This window comes from Pseudopipra pipra, chromosome 27 (assembly GCF_036250125.1).
Source record: "Pseudopipra pipra isolate bDixPip1 chromosome 27, bDixPip1.hap1, whole genome shotgun sequence".
NCBI lineage: Eukaryota > Metazoa > Chordata > Aves > Passeriformes > Pipridae > Pseudopipra > Pseudopipra pipra.
This window is the reverse complement of record NC_087575.1, coordinates 4,647,575-4,662,308: the sequence shown is the minus strand read 5'-3', so window position 1 is coordinate 4,662,308 and position 14,734 is coordinate 4,647,575. Positions and strand designations below refer to the sequence as shown.

At 49.3% G+C, this 14,734-nt stretch overlaps 1 protein-coding gene across 1 annotated transcript; it reads left to right on the top strand.

The window, feature by feature from the left end:
* Window positions 1–571: 571 nt before the first annotated feature.
* On the top strand, window positions 572–14,531 carry SUGP2 (SURP and G-patch domain containing 2). The gene is given in 15 exon segments (XM_064637544.1): window positions 572–794; window positions 797–835; window positions 1,901–1,944; window positions 1,947–2,576; window positions 2,578–3,079; window positions 3,082–3,588; window positions 5,048–5,168; window positions 5,811–6,301; window positions 6,483–6,594; window positions 7,112–7,629; window positions 8,025–8,089; window positions 8,779–8,797; window positions 8,800–8,914; window positions 11,402–11,522; window positions 11,695–14,531. Coding segments are annotated over 14 exon segments (3,351 nt in total). The 5' UTR covers window positions 572–727; the 3' UTR covers window positions 11,695–14,531.
* The last annotated feature ends 203 nt before the right edge of the window (window positions 14,532–14,734 follow it).

The window sequence follows — 14,734 nt, the reverse complement described above, 5'->3', positions numbered from 1 at the left end:
ATCGAAATATAATGCTTTTGATATGACTGCTTTCGATATAATATATAATAATATATAATATTATTATACTATATAAGAATTAGATAACACTATATTATAGTATTATCTATAATCTTGTTATAGATTATCTATATTATAGCTATTATTATTATTATTATTATTATTATTATTATTATTATTATTATTATTATTATTATTATTGTTAACTATAACATTCTATATACTATACCACAGATTGCACCATGGAATTAGACGATACCATAACTCTGTAAAACCCCGCGCGCGCATCGGCCACCTCCGTCCTTATTAAACAGCTGGGTTTTGGTGGGTTTTTTTGGTTTTTTTTTTAAATTTTTTTTACCTTTCTTTCCACCCTAAAATCCCCCGGAGAATTAACTCGGGTTGAGGGGGGGGGGGGGGGGGGGGGGGGGCGGGCAGCGCCGCGCACGCGCAGTGCGGAGCCGCCCCCCCCCTCCCGTCCCCTCCCCGGTGTGTGGCGGGCGGGGCCGCCTCGCTGAGGGCGGGCAGGGCCGGGCCGGGGCTGCGGCTCCGCGCTCCCCGCTCCCCGCTCCCCGCGGCGGCTCCTCCGCGGGCGGCTCCTCCTCCCGCGGCCGCGGCGGGGACACACCGAGCGGGGAGGGGAGGGGAAGGGAGGGGAGGGCCGGCGGGGGTGCCCCTGAGGAGCGGCGGAGGGGCCCCCGCTCCGCCCCGGCCGCAGGGTGTGAAAATGGCCTCCCGGCGCATCACCCGCGAGTCGTTCGGCGCCGTGGTGCAGGACAAAGTGAAGCGCTACCGCGGGATGCCGCCGACGAGGCGATCCAGCAGCGCTTCAGAGGTGAGGCCATGACGCGCAGCCCCGCTGTTCCATCTTCTGCCCCTGTGCCGGCATTTGGTTTCGTGGGGGGTTTTTTTTTTCCTTTTTTATTTTTTTTTTTCGGAGAATTCCCAAGTGGGGGAGGAGGAAAAAAAAAAATAAATAATAATCGGGGATTTCAGACAAAGGAACTCCGGCTCCAGGGGAGCGGGTCCGGCTTCAGGAGGTCGCCGCAGGATGGATGGAATTCTGGTGATGGCTGATAAGTTAAATCAATGTAGGAGCTCACCGGGAGCCTTTGGGGCTTTGTGTCTCCCGTGTTATTTTTTGGAGGAAGGGCCAAAACCTCACGAACGCACAGAAAAAAGTGATCTCCAAGTGATTTTTGCCTTCCTAAATTTAATGTATAAAATGCCCGTAAAAATAACTCGGATCACGTTGACAGGAATGTACGTTCATAGGAGGGTTTCAGAATGAGATCTGTTATTTTTAAAGTGAGCCCTGGAGAAATAATTTCTATTAAATGCTTCATTTTTCTCTTTTTTTTTTTTCAAGTACTTTCTGCATTGAACTGCTGGAATTAGGGAATAGGGATTTTGGATACTTTTAAAGTCAGAAATACTAGGAATTGCTGCAATGCTGCTTTAGATAATTTTGTGTGAGTCTGGAGAAAATATGAGCCTCTGTTCAACTGTGGAATTCCTCCACTCAGCCTGGGAATTCAGGGCTGGGTGTCAAGGTGGGGATCAGTCACAGGTTGCACTTGGGAGGGCTGGGAGGGCTTTTCCAATCTCAGGGATTCCGTGAAACAGCAAGTTCAGGAAAAACTCAGATGTTTTTCCACCCGAGAAACCCCATTTTGAGCACAAAACCAGCATCTTGTGCCGAGAGAAAAAAAAAGGGGTTTATAGCAGAACCTGTGCTGCTTTAAGTACATCAGGACCCAAATGGGAGCATCTTAGAGTTAGACACGTGTATTTTCTCCAATCATTTCGGTATCCTGACTCCTTTAAGCCTCTAGATACGCTCATTAAATGGTTTTTCTCAACACTACTGGCAGTGCATTGGTGTGTTTTCTCCCCCCAGCCCACCCCAGGCCCGTCCCGAGGCCGCGCTACGACGAGAGCTTCCACACGACGGCGGGAGGTACCCCCACGACACCCCCCAGCCCCGCCACCCCCCCGAGGAGTGGGGGGAAGACCCCCGGGAGGACTACCCAGGCCCTTCCTACAGGCCTGCCAGTCCCCTCCTGCGGAAGGACAACTACTACCACGAACAGTTCGGCCGCCCCGCGCCGCGGGACCGGCAGTTCGGCCGCCCCGCGCCTCACGAGCGGGAGTACGGGCGCCCAGCTGCCCAAAACAGGGAGTATGGGCACCCAGCTGCCCAAAACAGGGAGTATGGGCACCCAGCTGCCCAAAACAGGGAGTATGGGCACCCAGCTGCCCAGAATCGGGAGTACGGGCGCCCGGCGTCGCGCGACCGGGAGTACGGACACCCGGCTTCCCACGAGAGGGATTACGGGGGCCTGGCTTCCCACGACCAGGATTATGGCCCTCCTGACTCTTGGGAAGCTGCCGGGCCGCACGAACCCGATTTTAGCCCTTCGGATATCCTGGGGGACTTCAGGTCGCCGGGGCTCATGGAGGAGGAGTACGGCGGCGCGGAGAACCAGGAGTACGACGTGGAGTTCGGGGTCCAGGACAGCGAGTTCCGGCCCCCCATCCGGAGGGGGGCTGTTGGCAGGGGGAGGATCCTGAGGGGGGAAGCGGCTCACGAGGGGTGTGGTTAAAGCTAAAGTGTTCAAAGGAGAGGTCAAAACTCCCCTCAAGAAGTGGAACATGAAGAAACCGCAGCCGGGCCTCGATCCGCAGGCGCCGGAGCAGCCCCTGGAAGCTGCCGAACAACCCGACCAGGGGCCGGTGCCCGTCCAAAAGCTGCCTCCACGACCTAATCAAAGGCCTGCCCTGGCGGCCCAGAGACCCATCCTCAGGCTCCCAAAGCCTGCCCACGTGTTCAGGAACCTCAACTTCGACCTGGTGGACAAATCAGACATTTTTTCCACGTTCGGAGTGGAGATCATAAAGTGGGCCGGGTTCCACGCCATCAAGAACGACGCCGAGTTCTCCCGGCTCTTCGGGGCTCTCTTCGAGCTGGAGACAGAAACCTGTGCCAAAATGCTGGCCTCCTTCAAGTGCTCCCTGAGGCCAGAGCACAGGGATTACTGCTTCTTCACCATCAAGAGCTTGCAGCACGCCGCCCTGAAAACCCCAAGGTGGACAACGAGTTTTTGAACATGCTGCTGGACAAGGGCGCCGTGAAAACCAAGAACTGCTTCTTCGAGATCATCAAGCCCTTCGACAAGTACATCATGAGGCTCCAGGACCGGCTCCTGAAGGGGGTCACCCCGCTGCTCATGGCCTGCAACGCCTACGAGCTGAGCATCAAGACGAGCGGCTTCGGGAACCCCAGGGAGATGGCCGGTGCTTTCGAGACCACCGTGTCTCTGTGTCGCAAGTCCCTGGCTCTCCTGGGCCAGACCTTTGCCCTGGCGTCTGTTTTCAGGCAGGAGAAGATCCTCGAGGCCGTGGGGCTCCAGGAAATGGCCCCGGCGCCGACGCTGTTCCCCAACTTCGACGACTCCACTTTGTTCGGGAGGGAGTACATTGAGAACCTGAAGGCCTGGCTGGAGAAGAGCGGGTATCCCATCCAGATGAAAAGACCCGAACCCGAGGCCACAGAACAGCTCAAAACCCCCTCTCCTGACACCAAAGGTAAAAGGGAGGGAACTGCTCTGAGATGCTTTGCAGGATGTAAGTTCTTTTGGTGCTTTTTTTATGGTTTCATCGGGTCAGGAATTGCTAATTGTGGGAATTCCGTGTAAATCCCCAGCAGCCGAGGCAGGGAGGAAATGCTCTCTGTTGTCTCCTCCCTCCCCTCTCTGGCACGTGCTGATACCTTAAATCCTTGGCTGCCCCTCCAGCCTCACCACCTCGAGGTGGGGAGGCCAGGACCAACCTGGAACTGGCTTCATTACAGAGTAAGTATTTGCATATATGCAGATTTGGAGCTGTTACCATCACCACTCTTATCAGCTCCAGGTGTATTTTTTTTTTTTTGGAGATGTTTCTATCCTCTCACCTACAGGAACACTTACTCTCCACTGCATTAGACCAGCAAGTTCCTCCTCCCTAAAAAAATTCCTGCTCATTATTCTACTCACATGTTTTTTTCCTAACTGAGCTTCAGATCCTCTCTCAGGGAGGTCCTGCAACACTGGCACTGGCTGACTGATAATTTGGAACATGCCCTCTCAGGGCAAGTGTTCAAATAAACTTATTTTGCACAAAAATCCTTTTGGTGCAATAAGGAATTGCCTTTTTGAGGAGGGCTTAACTTGCCCAGGGTGACCAAGGATAAGTTTCTTAGACCGTGGTGCTTTTCTATGATAATGTGGTCTAGAATCTCAGTTAAAGTTTAGAGGTTTCCTTAATTTCTCCTGGTTTTGGAAGGGGGCACTGGGAAGAGTGTGGTCACAGGTCAGGGAGGGGATCCTGCCCCTCTGCTCGGCCCTGGTGAGGCCAAATCTGGAGTGCTGTGTTCAGGTCTGGTCTCCACACTTCCAGAAGGACAAGGAGCTGCTGGAGAGGGTCCAGCAGAGGCCACAAAGATGATTTGGGGTCTGGGGCATCTCTCTGATGAGCAGAGACTGCAGGAGCTGGGCCTGGTCAGTCTGGAGAAGGGGAGGTTGAGGGGTGATCCCATCAGTCCATAAGTGTCTCCAGAGGGTGTCAGAGGATGGGGCCAAACTCTGTTCATGGTGCCCAGAGACAGGACAAGGAGTGGTGGCCAGAAACTAAAACACAGCAAGTTCCAGCTCAATGTGAGGAGAACCTCTTTCCATGGAAGTGGCAGAGCCTGGAGCAGCTGCCCAGGGAGGGTGTGGAGTCTCCTCTCTGGAGACATCCCAGTCCCACCTGGATGTGTCCCTGTGCCACCTCTGTGCCAGGTGACCCTGCCTGGGCAGGGCAATTGGGCTGGGGCACCTCCAGAGGTCCCTTCCCACCCCACCCATCCTGGCATTCTGGGATTAAGTGCAGCCTGCTTTCTATTAAACCATGTTGAAAAATTGCAAATATTGCCCTGTCAGAGAACAAAAAACCCCAACATATCCACGCTCTGGCGACGAGAACAATCAATGCCTGGGATTTAATTGTCTTTTATGTCTTCCAGCAGTCCCACAACGAGCTGACAGGAAAGTTGTGGAGACAATTGAGCAGCTGGTGAAGAGCATCGTGTCAGGAACCTTGTCTGCCAAAGACAGGAGCGCTCAGAAGAACTGCCCTGAGTACTGGTGGGTGTGTTTGAACCGTGTGTTGTAGTTGCCCCCCTCTGATGCAGAGATTTGGAATAGGTTTCATTAGGCTCAGCCTTTCGATGGGTGGAAGATCAAAGCCCTATTGTGTGTTTAATCAGATTTTTTGGAAGATGTTTCCCGAGCTAATTAGACTCCCTGGTATCCCTGGAAATGGTCCTGGCTGCTCCTGTTGTGGGGAGCAGCTCACGTTCCTTGTGATGTGTTTGTCAATCCCAAGGCAAGACTTTAAGAAGCAGATTTGCATTTAGGAGGTGAACAAATAAAGGCAGTTGATGTGAACACCCAGGAAGGTAACAGGCTTAGGGATTTAGTGTTCCATGAATAATGTTGGAAGAGGAAAGCTGAGACACTTCCAGGCGTGATGATCTTTTCATGTGACACTGTCTCTTCACGTGTGAGCTGCACCGTGGCTGATTAATTACCCCCCAAATGATTTGTGTCAAACCCCTGCTTGCTTTATTTGCTTGGCACACTTTCCTTGCTGCTTCAGACATGGAATTGGCTGTTATTCCAAGAAAAAACCTGCTGAGGCTGGTGTAGACACCTGGAAGAAAGGGTGGATTGCTGAGCTGATGCTTTCAGCCCAGCTCTCATTTCATTTCTGTGATTTTTCTTCAGGTTCCTGTCTGATGAGGACAGCCTGGAGTACAAATATTACAGACTGAAGCTGTCAGAGATGCAGAGGAGGAAGGAGGAGGGTGGGGAGGGCAGGACCCCAGAAGAAGCTGCCACAGAATCCATCAGGGCCCTGCTCTACGCCAGGAAAATTGCAAGTATTAAGAGGAGACTGTTTAAGAGAAAAAGGCCTGGAGTGCTCCCCCAGCGTGGCACCCGAGGAAGGAAGGTGAGGAGAGCAACCATAGGGACACAGACTGTGCTTTCAGCTGGGACAGTGCTGAGGCACCAAGACAAACATCTTCCAGGTCCAGCCCAGGTCTCCGTGGCAGGATCCAGCCTGTCCCAGCAGAACTCTCCCCTCGTCCCCACCTCGTCCCCACAGCGTGGCCCCGGCCCCGAGGCCTCTCTGCCAGCAGAGGAAAGGGCAGATCCCGAGGATTTATCAGCACCACCAGAGCTTTTCCCACCACTGGCCTCTCAGTTTCCTGATGGTAAGTGCAGATTTGGGATTGGCTTTGGAATTGCCAGTGATGTGAGGGAACCGCATCGAGTGTGTTCTGCTGCACGTTCTGAAAATCATTTCTTGTGCTGAAGTTGGTAGTTCTCAAGTGCTGTGACCTCCCAGAGGTGCAGGGTTTGTGGGGAGCTGACAGAACGTTTGGTTTCTTGCAGTGGATGCCAAAACCATGGAAACTGCAGAGAAACTTGCCAAGTTTGTGGCTCAGGTAGGACCAGAAATCGAGCAGTTCAGCATAGACAACAGTGCAGATAACCCAGACCTCTGGTGAGTAACTGCACCTTTCCCTGGGTCCTTGGGCTGAGCAGGAACCTCCAAATGCTCCTCCTCCCTTTCCCTGTTTGCTGAGATGTCTGTTTTTATCCGGTGTGTTTAGGAACAGAGGATTTGGGGCAAATACTCCCTGTTGTCTTCAGCACCTCCGTTCCTGGTGAATATCCGAAATAACCCGGGAAAGGAAAACTGCTTCTCCAAAAAGCACATTTCTTCCTTTTATAAACTAAATAATCAGCTTGAATCTTGAAACAGTGCCCTGCCAAACCGTTTTTAAGAGAATCCCACTGAATTCTTCCCAGCACGGTTTGGGAAGTGCTGCTGAACATGAGAATTGAGGGGAGTGGTTGCTGTTTGTGGTGCCTGTTTTCAGGGAACCCTGAAATGACCTCTCCAAAATCAACCAGAGATTTATTTCTAATGCCTTGCTTCTCACACCAGCTAAAAGAAGATCTTTTTCTGATGCTGTTTTGACTGGTTTTTGGTTTTGTTTGGTTTTTTTTTTGCTCAGGTTTCTACAGGATCAAAACAGTTCTGCTTTCAAATTTTACCGGATGAAGGTCTATGAGTTGTGTCCCTCCATCAACTTCAGCGCTGTGTCTGAAGCAGCTGACACTGGGGAGGGTGCTAAAGCTGGAGAGAGGACTTTGGATCTTTCAGAAGAGGAAGAGGAGGAAGAAGAAGAGGAGGAGGAGGAAGAGAACGAGGAGGAAGCCGAGTTTGAGGAGGACATTTCCCAGGCTCTGGAAGAAACGGAGCAAGCAGAGGAGGGAGACGAGGAGGACGTGCCAGCAGGTAGAAGTGTGGAAAACCTAGATGAAGAGGTGGTTTCCAAAGCAGGAGAGGAAATGTCAGCAGGTGAAATGCAGCTTTCCAGCCCCTCTGATGGTGCTGTACCAAATCTGTCGACACAGGCACCGGCCGCTGCCCCCGGCACCCCCTTCCCCCGCAAACGAATCAGCAGCAAGTCCCTGAAGGTTGGGATGATCCCTGCCTCTAAAAGGATCTGCCTCATAGAAGAACCAAAAGGTGAGCCTCATCCAACAGGGAGTTTGTAGGCAGTGGCACAGAGCTCCTGGATTTTAGGTGGGTGGTTACTGGCCCAAAGAATTTTGGCACGAGAAGGAAAACGTCGTTCACTTTAAATGTTCCTTGCACTGAACAAGCCATGTAACAGGTTTTCTCTCATGGTGCAGTACAGAGCTGGTATCAAACATCATCCCTCAAATATTCTCTAAGTATATATTTATTCTCTAAGTGTATATTTAGTGTCTTCTCTTTTTTTTTCTATTTTATTCTGATCTTTCTCGTTGGTTCTGATTTTAGGCCCAGAGTTGAGATGTTCTTTTGGGATGTACTTTTGGGGTCCTGTACCACAAAGGTTTTTCCCTGCAGCTGATTTTTGTCCCTGCTCTGCCTTGCAGTGCACGAGCCTGTCAGGATTGCTTATGACAGACCTCGGGGTTGCCCAGTTACAAAGAAGAAGAAGGTAAAGAACCCACTTGGTTTGCAGCTGCCCCCTGACAATCAGCTCAGCCCCAAAAACGTGCTCTCTGCCATGAAATCAAACTAAAACCTGCAGAACCTGATCCTGGAGAGGTCTGGACTAAACCTGAGGAGAGCTGTGACTCCTCCTAAAAACCTATTGGGTTTAGGTTTTAAATACCTGTATCAGAGTTAAGCATTCCATGATTGGAGCACTATTGAGTAGCTGTGTGTTCATCTGCTATTAAAAAAAATATAATATAAAGAAATGGGTGTTTTGCTGCCTGAAAAACATGCTGCACTTTTCCAGAATTGGTGAGATGTTATTTGGCTGCTTCTGTGTTTGCAACAGGGATTCAGCCATCAGATCACCCAGTGTTTATTTTTTAAAAAGCACCAAATACTTTTGAGAATACAAAGGTGTGCTGTTTGCCACCTAATAGTGTAATTAAACAATCTGAGAACCCAAAATGGATGGTTTTTGAACTGGCAAGGTTCAAAACTTTGATTTTTTTGTTCTGTGGAGCTGCTGAAATGCTGCTCAGGAGCTATTTCTGCAGATCCAGAAATTCAAACCCACCCAGTTTGTGGCGGGGTGGGGGTGGATTTTGAGTTGGTTTTTTTTTTTTTTTGATAATGATCTCCCTGGATAACAACCCACCTTTGTTGTTCTGTTGTCTCTCCTCTCCATAGAAACCCAAAGATTTGGAGTTCTCCACAAGAGGCTGACACACAGGAACGTGGGGTTCCAGATGCTCCAGAAGATGGGCTGGCAGGAGGGACACGGCCTCGGGACACGAGGGAGAGGGATCAGAGAGCCTGTAAAAGTGTATGTAATGGGAACCCAGAGCTCTGGCAGCTCTGGGAAAGGCTGGGAATGCTCACAGTGGCTTTGTCAGGGATTTTTAACCCGTTATCCCGAGGATCTTGCATGTAGAGTATAAATGGGATTTAGGAATGTCACACATCTGTAGGTTTAGGCAGCTCATTTGTTGTCACCCTAATTATTTGGTTCATTCCACTGCATGAGGAAGGAGGTAAGTGCACCTGCCACGAGGTAAGTGTGTGTTTTCCCTGAAATTTTGGGGGTTTATTCCTCATTTTGCCATTCAGAGTTGCTGTTTCCAGTGTCCACTGCTGCCAGAGGATGGATAATATCTCCTCATGGATAACATTCCCTTATGCATAATATCTCCTCATGGATGATCCCTCCTTCACTCCCCAGCTGAATAAGGAGCAGAATATTTATTTCTCTCTGAACCCACATAAATTTCTTTCTCTCTGAACCCACACAAGCAACTTTCTGTCTGTGGTTTAACAAAAGTCTTCTTTTCTCCAGGGGTTTCTGTGTCCTCCTCGTGCCTTGGCCACTTAAAATGGGTTATGAAATGATTTCTTTCTGGTGGTTTTCTTGCTTTTTTTTTTCCCAGCAGCCATAATTATATATTTCCACATTTCCTCCTTCAGCAGGAAAAAGGCAGTGAGGAAGCAGCTCATGCCACCTGTAGCTCTTGTGCTCAGCACTCTGAGAACCTTGGGGTTTTTACTTCCCAAACCTGTTGGGACCAAATCCATGAGGAATTCGTGTTGTTTCTGTAGCTCCTGGCACAAATTTTGCACCTGATCACGGGCTAATTAACTGTGTCTGCTCTGACAGCCCTGCACATTCTGCAAGTTTCTGGCCACCTTTAATTTTTAATGGGGGAAAACACAGGTTTTCCAGCTCGAGGAACTTCTGTTTATTTTACAAAACCTGTCGTGTGGAGAGAAACTCTGAGACTGATGGTTTTCATGGTGTGCTCCTCTCTTTGCTTCCCCAGCCAAGGACAATCTCAGTGAGGACAAAACCAGTGCAATTTAACATTTTCCTTTCTCTTTTCAGTTGTTTTGATGCATTTTTTCCCCCCATTTGATAACCTGTAGCCTCTACCCTTTCCTCCCCTTTTAAAACTGCTCTCCACTGATGACTTCTTTAAAAGTCCATGTGCTGTCTGATCTCACTCCCTGGGAAAAAGGGATGGATTAATAGTTGGAGAGACTCCAGTTCTTGTGTAGCAGAGCCTTCCTTAATCATTATATAACAGGGATCTCTAAAACTGGTGCATTCAGGCACAGCAGCTGTTAAAGGCACAAACTTGAGGCTCTTTCTGTGTTGGGAAAACTTAAAGCTCGTCTCTGGCTTGGAGAGAAAGTCACATTTGCAGGGGAAAAACCACATGATTTCTGTTCCTGGAAAAGTTACTTGGATTTCGTGGTGACTCCTCGTGGAAATGGTGGCTCCTGACATTTGCAGTGGGGTTTCCTGTTAGTTTTTTTGAGCTGTTCCCTGCCCTGAGAGCTGGTTTGTCACACCCTGAGATGTTTAAAACATGAGAAACCAGAAGCACAACTCAAAGGCAGAACATTGTTGTGGGACAGACCCTCCTCTGAGTAATTATCTCACGCCTTTGATTAGTTTTTTTTATTCTAAAGTCATTTATCTGTGATAGATAACAGTAATTTAACTGACCTGGGAGACAGACCTGGCACAGAGGATCCCTCCTGGGGCAGAGGTTTTGTTAATCTTGGCTTTGTAAGGTCTGAGTTGTGCACACAAAGGCTGGAGAAAAAGGGTTTGAGTTATTTCTGTCTCTGCACTGCTGTGGGTCACCCTCTCCAGCCAGGAAGATGCTCTGATGTTGTTGAGGTTTCTCTCCTCCCCTTGGCATGTTTGGGATGAGCAGCTGAGTTAATGGCTCACATTTCTTGGAAGGGCAGGAGCTGCAGGGTCTGTCTGTGGTGGGAATTTTAAACAAGCAGAATTATGTTCCCTCAGCCAAACCTCCTCTTCTCCAGAGCTCTGTGGTGGTTCCTGCTCCTTCCTCAGAGTCTCTGACCTGGGTCACTTTTGAAATATTAAAAAAACCCAAGGTCACTTCTGCCACCTCTCCAGCATCTCCCCCTGGCTGGAGTTCAAAATCCATGGAAGAATTTTTGACCTGTGAGATGATTTAAACACCTTCACTGTGATGGGAGCACTTTCTCCTGGGGGGGTTTGCACGTGAAATGGGAGGTGGGGATTGCTTGAGATGACCACTGCCCCCAGACCTCTGCTCCCCTTCTGCCCCAAATGAAGCAGAAAGACTTTCCCCTTGAGTTATCACTTGAATTATGACTCTCCCTTTGAATTATGACTCTCCCTTTGAATTATGACTCTCCCCTTGAATTGTGACTCCCCCCTTGAGTTGTGTCTGGGTTGGAAGCTGTTGTTTCTCTTTTTTTCTTCTGCACCTTGTCCTGGGCTCAGAGTGTTCTAACTCTCCATTTTGCTCCCTAGGGGTGCTACCTCTGCAGGGGAGGGCTTGGGTGTTGCAGGGGAAGAAAATAAAGAAGATGCATTTGATGTTTTCCGTCAGAGAATGATACAAATGTACAGGCAGAAAAGAGCAAGTAAATAGGTAGGTGCCACTGCCAACATTCCCTCCCAGGGCTGGTTAAACCTTCCCTTCCCAAGAAATCAGTGCTGTTCCCATGAGTGTCAGCTGTGCTTTTTGAACATTTCATGAGAGTCCAGAGCTCCAGTGAAGTGCTTTGAACTGCTGAATTACCCCCCAAAATCTTGCTTTCTAGGTTTGACATAGAGAGACTGGCTGGCTCTAAAGTGCCTGGGAAATGCAAAGCTGCTGTGGGAAAGATCTTCAGCAGAGTATGAAGAGCACTCTGGTCTCTAAGTAGTGGACTCCAATGCTAATGTATTAAAATATCCTCCAAGATTCCAGTTAGCCTTGTGTTGTGCAAGCTAACAGCTTGGGTGGCATCTTCTGAGGAAGAAAACAGCTGGTTTGGGCTCAGAAGTGCCTGTTTTTACCTCTCTCTCTCTCTCTCTCTCTCTCCCTCTCTCTCTCTGGCCAAGTTTGCCTGTTTTGTGATGAGATTCCTCACCAAAAAGAAAAAGTGGAATAAGTGACTTGAGAACCACGCTGGGCCTGGTTTGGTTCTGGCCCTTTCTGAAAGCAAGACCCTTCTCAAATTCAGACCTTCTGCGAGGCAGTTCAGATTTTGTGACCCTGCATTTTGTTGGGGGGTCCAATCTTCCAACCCACTTCTGCACAAAGCAGTTTCCTCCCCTCCCTGCACCAGTTTTCAGAAGGGTCTCCACCCCTGGGTGTTTATTTGGGGTGGGAGTCCAGGCTTTGAGTGCAGGGTGAGCAGCTGAGTCCATCCCAGTCTGACAGCACCAAACCCTCCCTGGGAAAGCTCAGCTGGGAAGGTTTTTTTTCCTTGCAGTGAACAAGCTGTACAGTTCTAAGTGTGCTTTTTGTTTGGACACAGATTTGCAGCTCTGCCCCAAGAAATCCTTGAATCATTTCTTTTCCCTCTGCAAGGAGTTTTTTAAGTCATGAGGGGGGTGCAGGTTCATGTGCCTGCAGAAAACACTGAAGAAAACACTTGGAAGTGGATCCTCAGTTTTATAAGACCATCAGTTTAGAGAGTAATTTCTGTCAAACATCTGCTTTGCAGAAGTTCTTTGGCTGAAAAATCTCAACACCTAAGACAAAAACCTTTATACTTTTAAGGGACTATTCCAGAATTTACTGAAAGAGAAGACTGGATTAATGAACAGAAAGTGTTACCTGCTTGGTGAAGCAGCTCTGAAGAGGTGGAAGATTTAACAAGTGTTACCAAAACAACCCTCCAAGGTCTGATCACTCCTCTTTTCCTGGCTTGCACATCACTGAGGCTATTTCTGAGAGGGACAGAATTGAACATGGCACTTTCTAGTGCACCCTCCATCCTGACCTGTCTAAAACCAGCCCCAGGGGTTCACTTGAGTGTTCACAGCACCCAAACCTGCTCCCACTCCTTGAAGAGCTGCTCCTGGGCTGACCAGCAGCACGTTCTGCTCTTCCCATCCTTGCAGAGCACCCACAGGGACGTGGCAGCAGCTCCAAATCTGCAAGATTTGTGTTCTTTGCTGTTCAAAGAGCCTCATTTTGCTCTTCCTCCACCAAAAAGTGGTTGAAAGGGGAATGTCTCCATCTCCAGTCCCCCCAGCAGCAAGTTTTCCTTGCCTGGTAGTTTATCAATGCAAGTTGATTTTTTTTGTTTGATTTTTTTTTCCTTTACTGACTTTGAAACCAAAAGGAACGAGATCATGGCATTGTGCAGTTTTCTGCTCACTCAGTTTTGGTTGCCCTGAAGCACAAAATCCCCCAATAACCCCACAGAGGAACCCACTGGTGGCTCCATTTTTCCACGAGGGTGGAGTTTTTTTTCTGTGTGTCTTCACCTCCTACAGTGCAAGAAGCTGAAGCACAAAGGCCCTGAATACAAATAAGTTTATCTGGTTGTCAGATTTAAGGACCTTTTGAGAGCCCAGACATTTCTTGGACCACAGGCTGCTTGGAAAATCCTCAGTCCCAGTATCTGGCAGTTTGAGCTGGTTTAACTCCTGTCTGGGTGTGGTTTTCACTGCCCCCCTCCCTTTCTTTCCTGGGCCTAACCAGTGTAAAGCTTGAGCCTTCCAAGAAGATCTCCCAGTCTGGCTTGGAATAACTGGAACCAGCACTGTTGGCCTCTGGTTTATCCCTCAGACCCACTCCAGAGGGTTCAGCTTTCCTCTTAGCCCAGGGGTGAAGCTGCCCCTGATTTTTTATTTCCCTGCACGATTCCAGTTCACCTCTTCTTTCCCATTTCCTGCTTTGGAAGAAGGATCCTTGATTCCATGTCCCATTGCTGCCAGGGTGGAAGTGCAGGCTGGAGTGAAATCCAGCCCTCAGCCCCAGCCCAGCCCTCGGGGCTGCTCTGGTTTAACCCCAGTTAAAGGGGCACAGCCCCCCTGGGGGTGCCTCTGCTGGGCTCCTGCTCCCCTCAGGCTGGGAGAACCCTTGGAATCCGGGCTGGGAAGTGGTGCTGTCCTTCCCTGAGAGTTCAGCTTAAGAGTTTAAAGCTGCCTTGAGAGTAAAGGTGAATATTGGGACACTCCTGAGCTGGCCTGTCTTGTGCCAACCCTGAATTTGGGAGCTGCTCTCGGCTCTGGTGCTGAAATTCCAGCATTGCTCCCACCTTGGGTTCACCCTTTGCCACTTGATCTTGTTTTTTACCAAGAGCTGACCTTCCACACTCCTCCTTTTGCACGAGGAACCCCCCCCCTTTTGGTCCTGACCTGCCTTTTGCAGGCAGCTCTGAGAAGTTGTACATGTGAAACGTTTGTGATGCAGACACTTTGCCTTTGCTGGAGGTTTTTACAAGCTTCTTTTTCTGTTATTTTAGTTCCAGGCTCTCTTCCATGAAGACTGCAAGCTTCAGTGAACATTTTAAACTAACTTCAGTGGTGTGTCTGCTGTCTTTTGGTTGGGTTTTGCCATTAATCCTGTAGAGAATTTGCTCGTTTCTGTCCCGTGCAGATGCAGCAGTGCTAAGCCAGTGGCAATGCATTTCCCTGTAGTGTAAGTAAAAAAACCAAACCCCTGTTAGCATTGTTAACCCTTTGAATAGCTGCAATAAATGTAGAACTAAACGACCTTCTGGTTTTAAATGTTTTTTTGCTGGTGAGTTTGGCCATTTGGAAGAGATATGCATCCTCTTGGCACTAACCAGGGGGGTTTGGGGTCGTGTCCTTAGCAAAGTGTGAAGCAGGATTTTGGGAGTGTCTGAGGGAGGGAAGCTC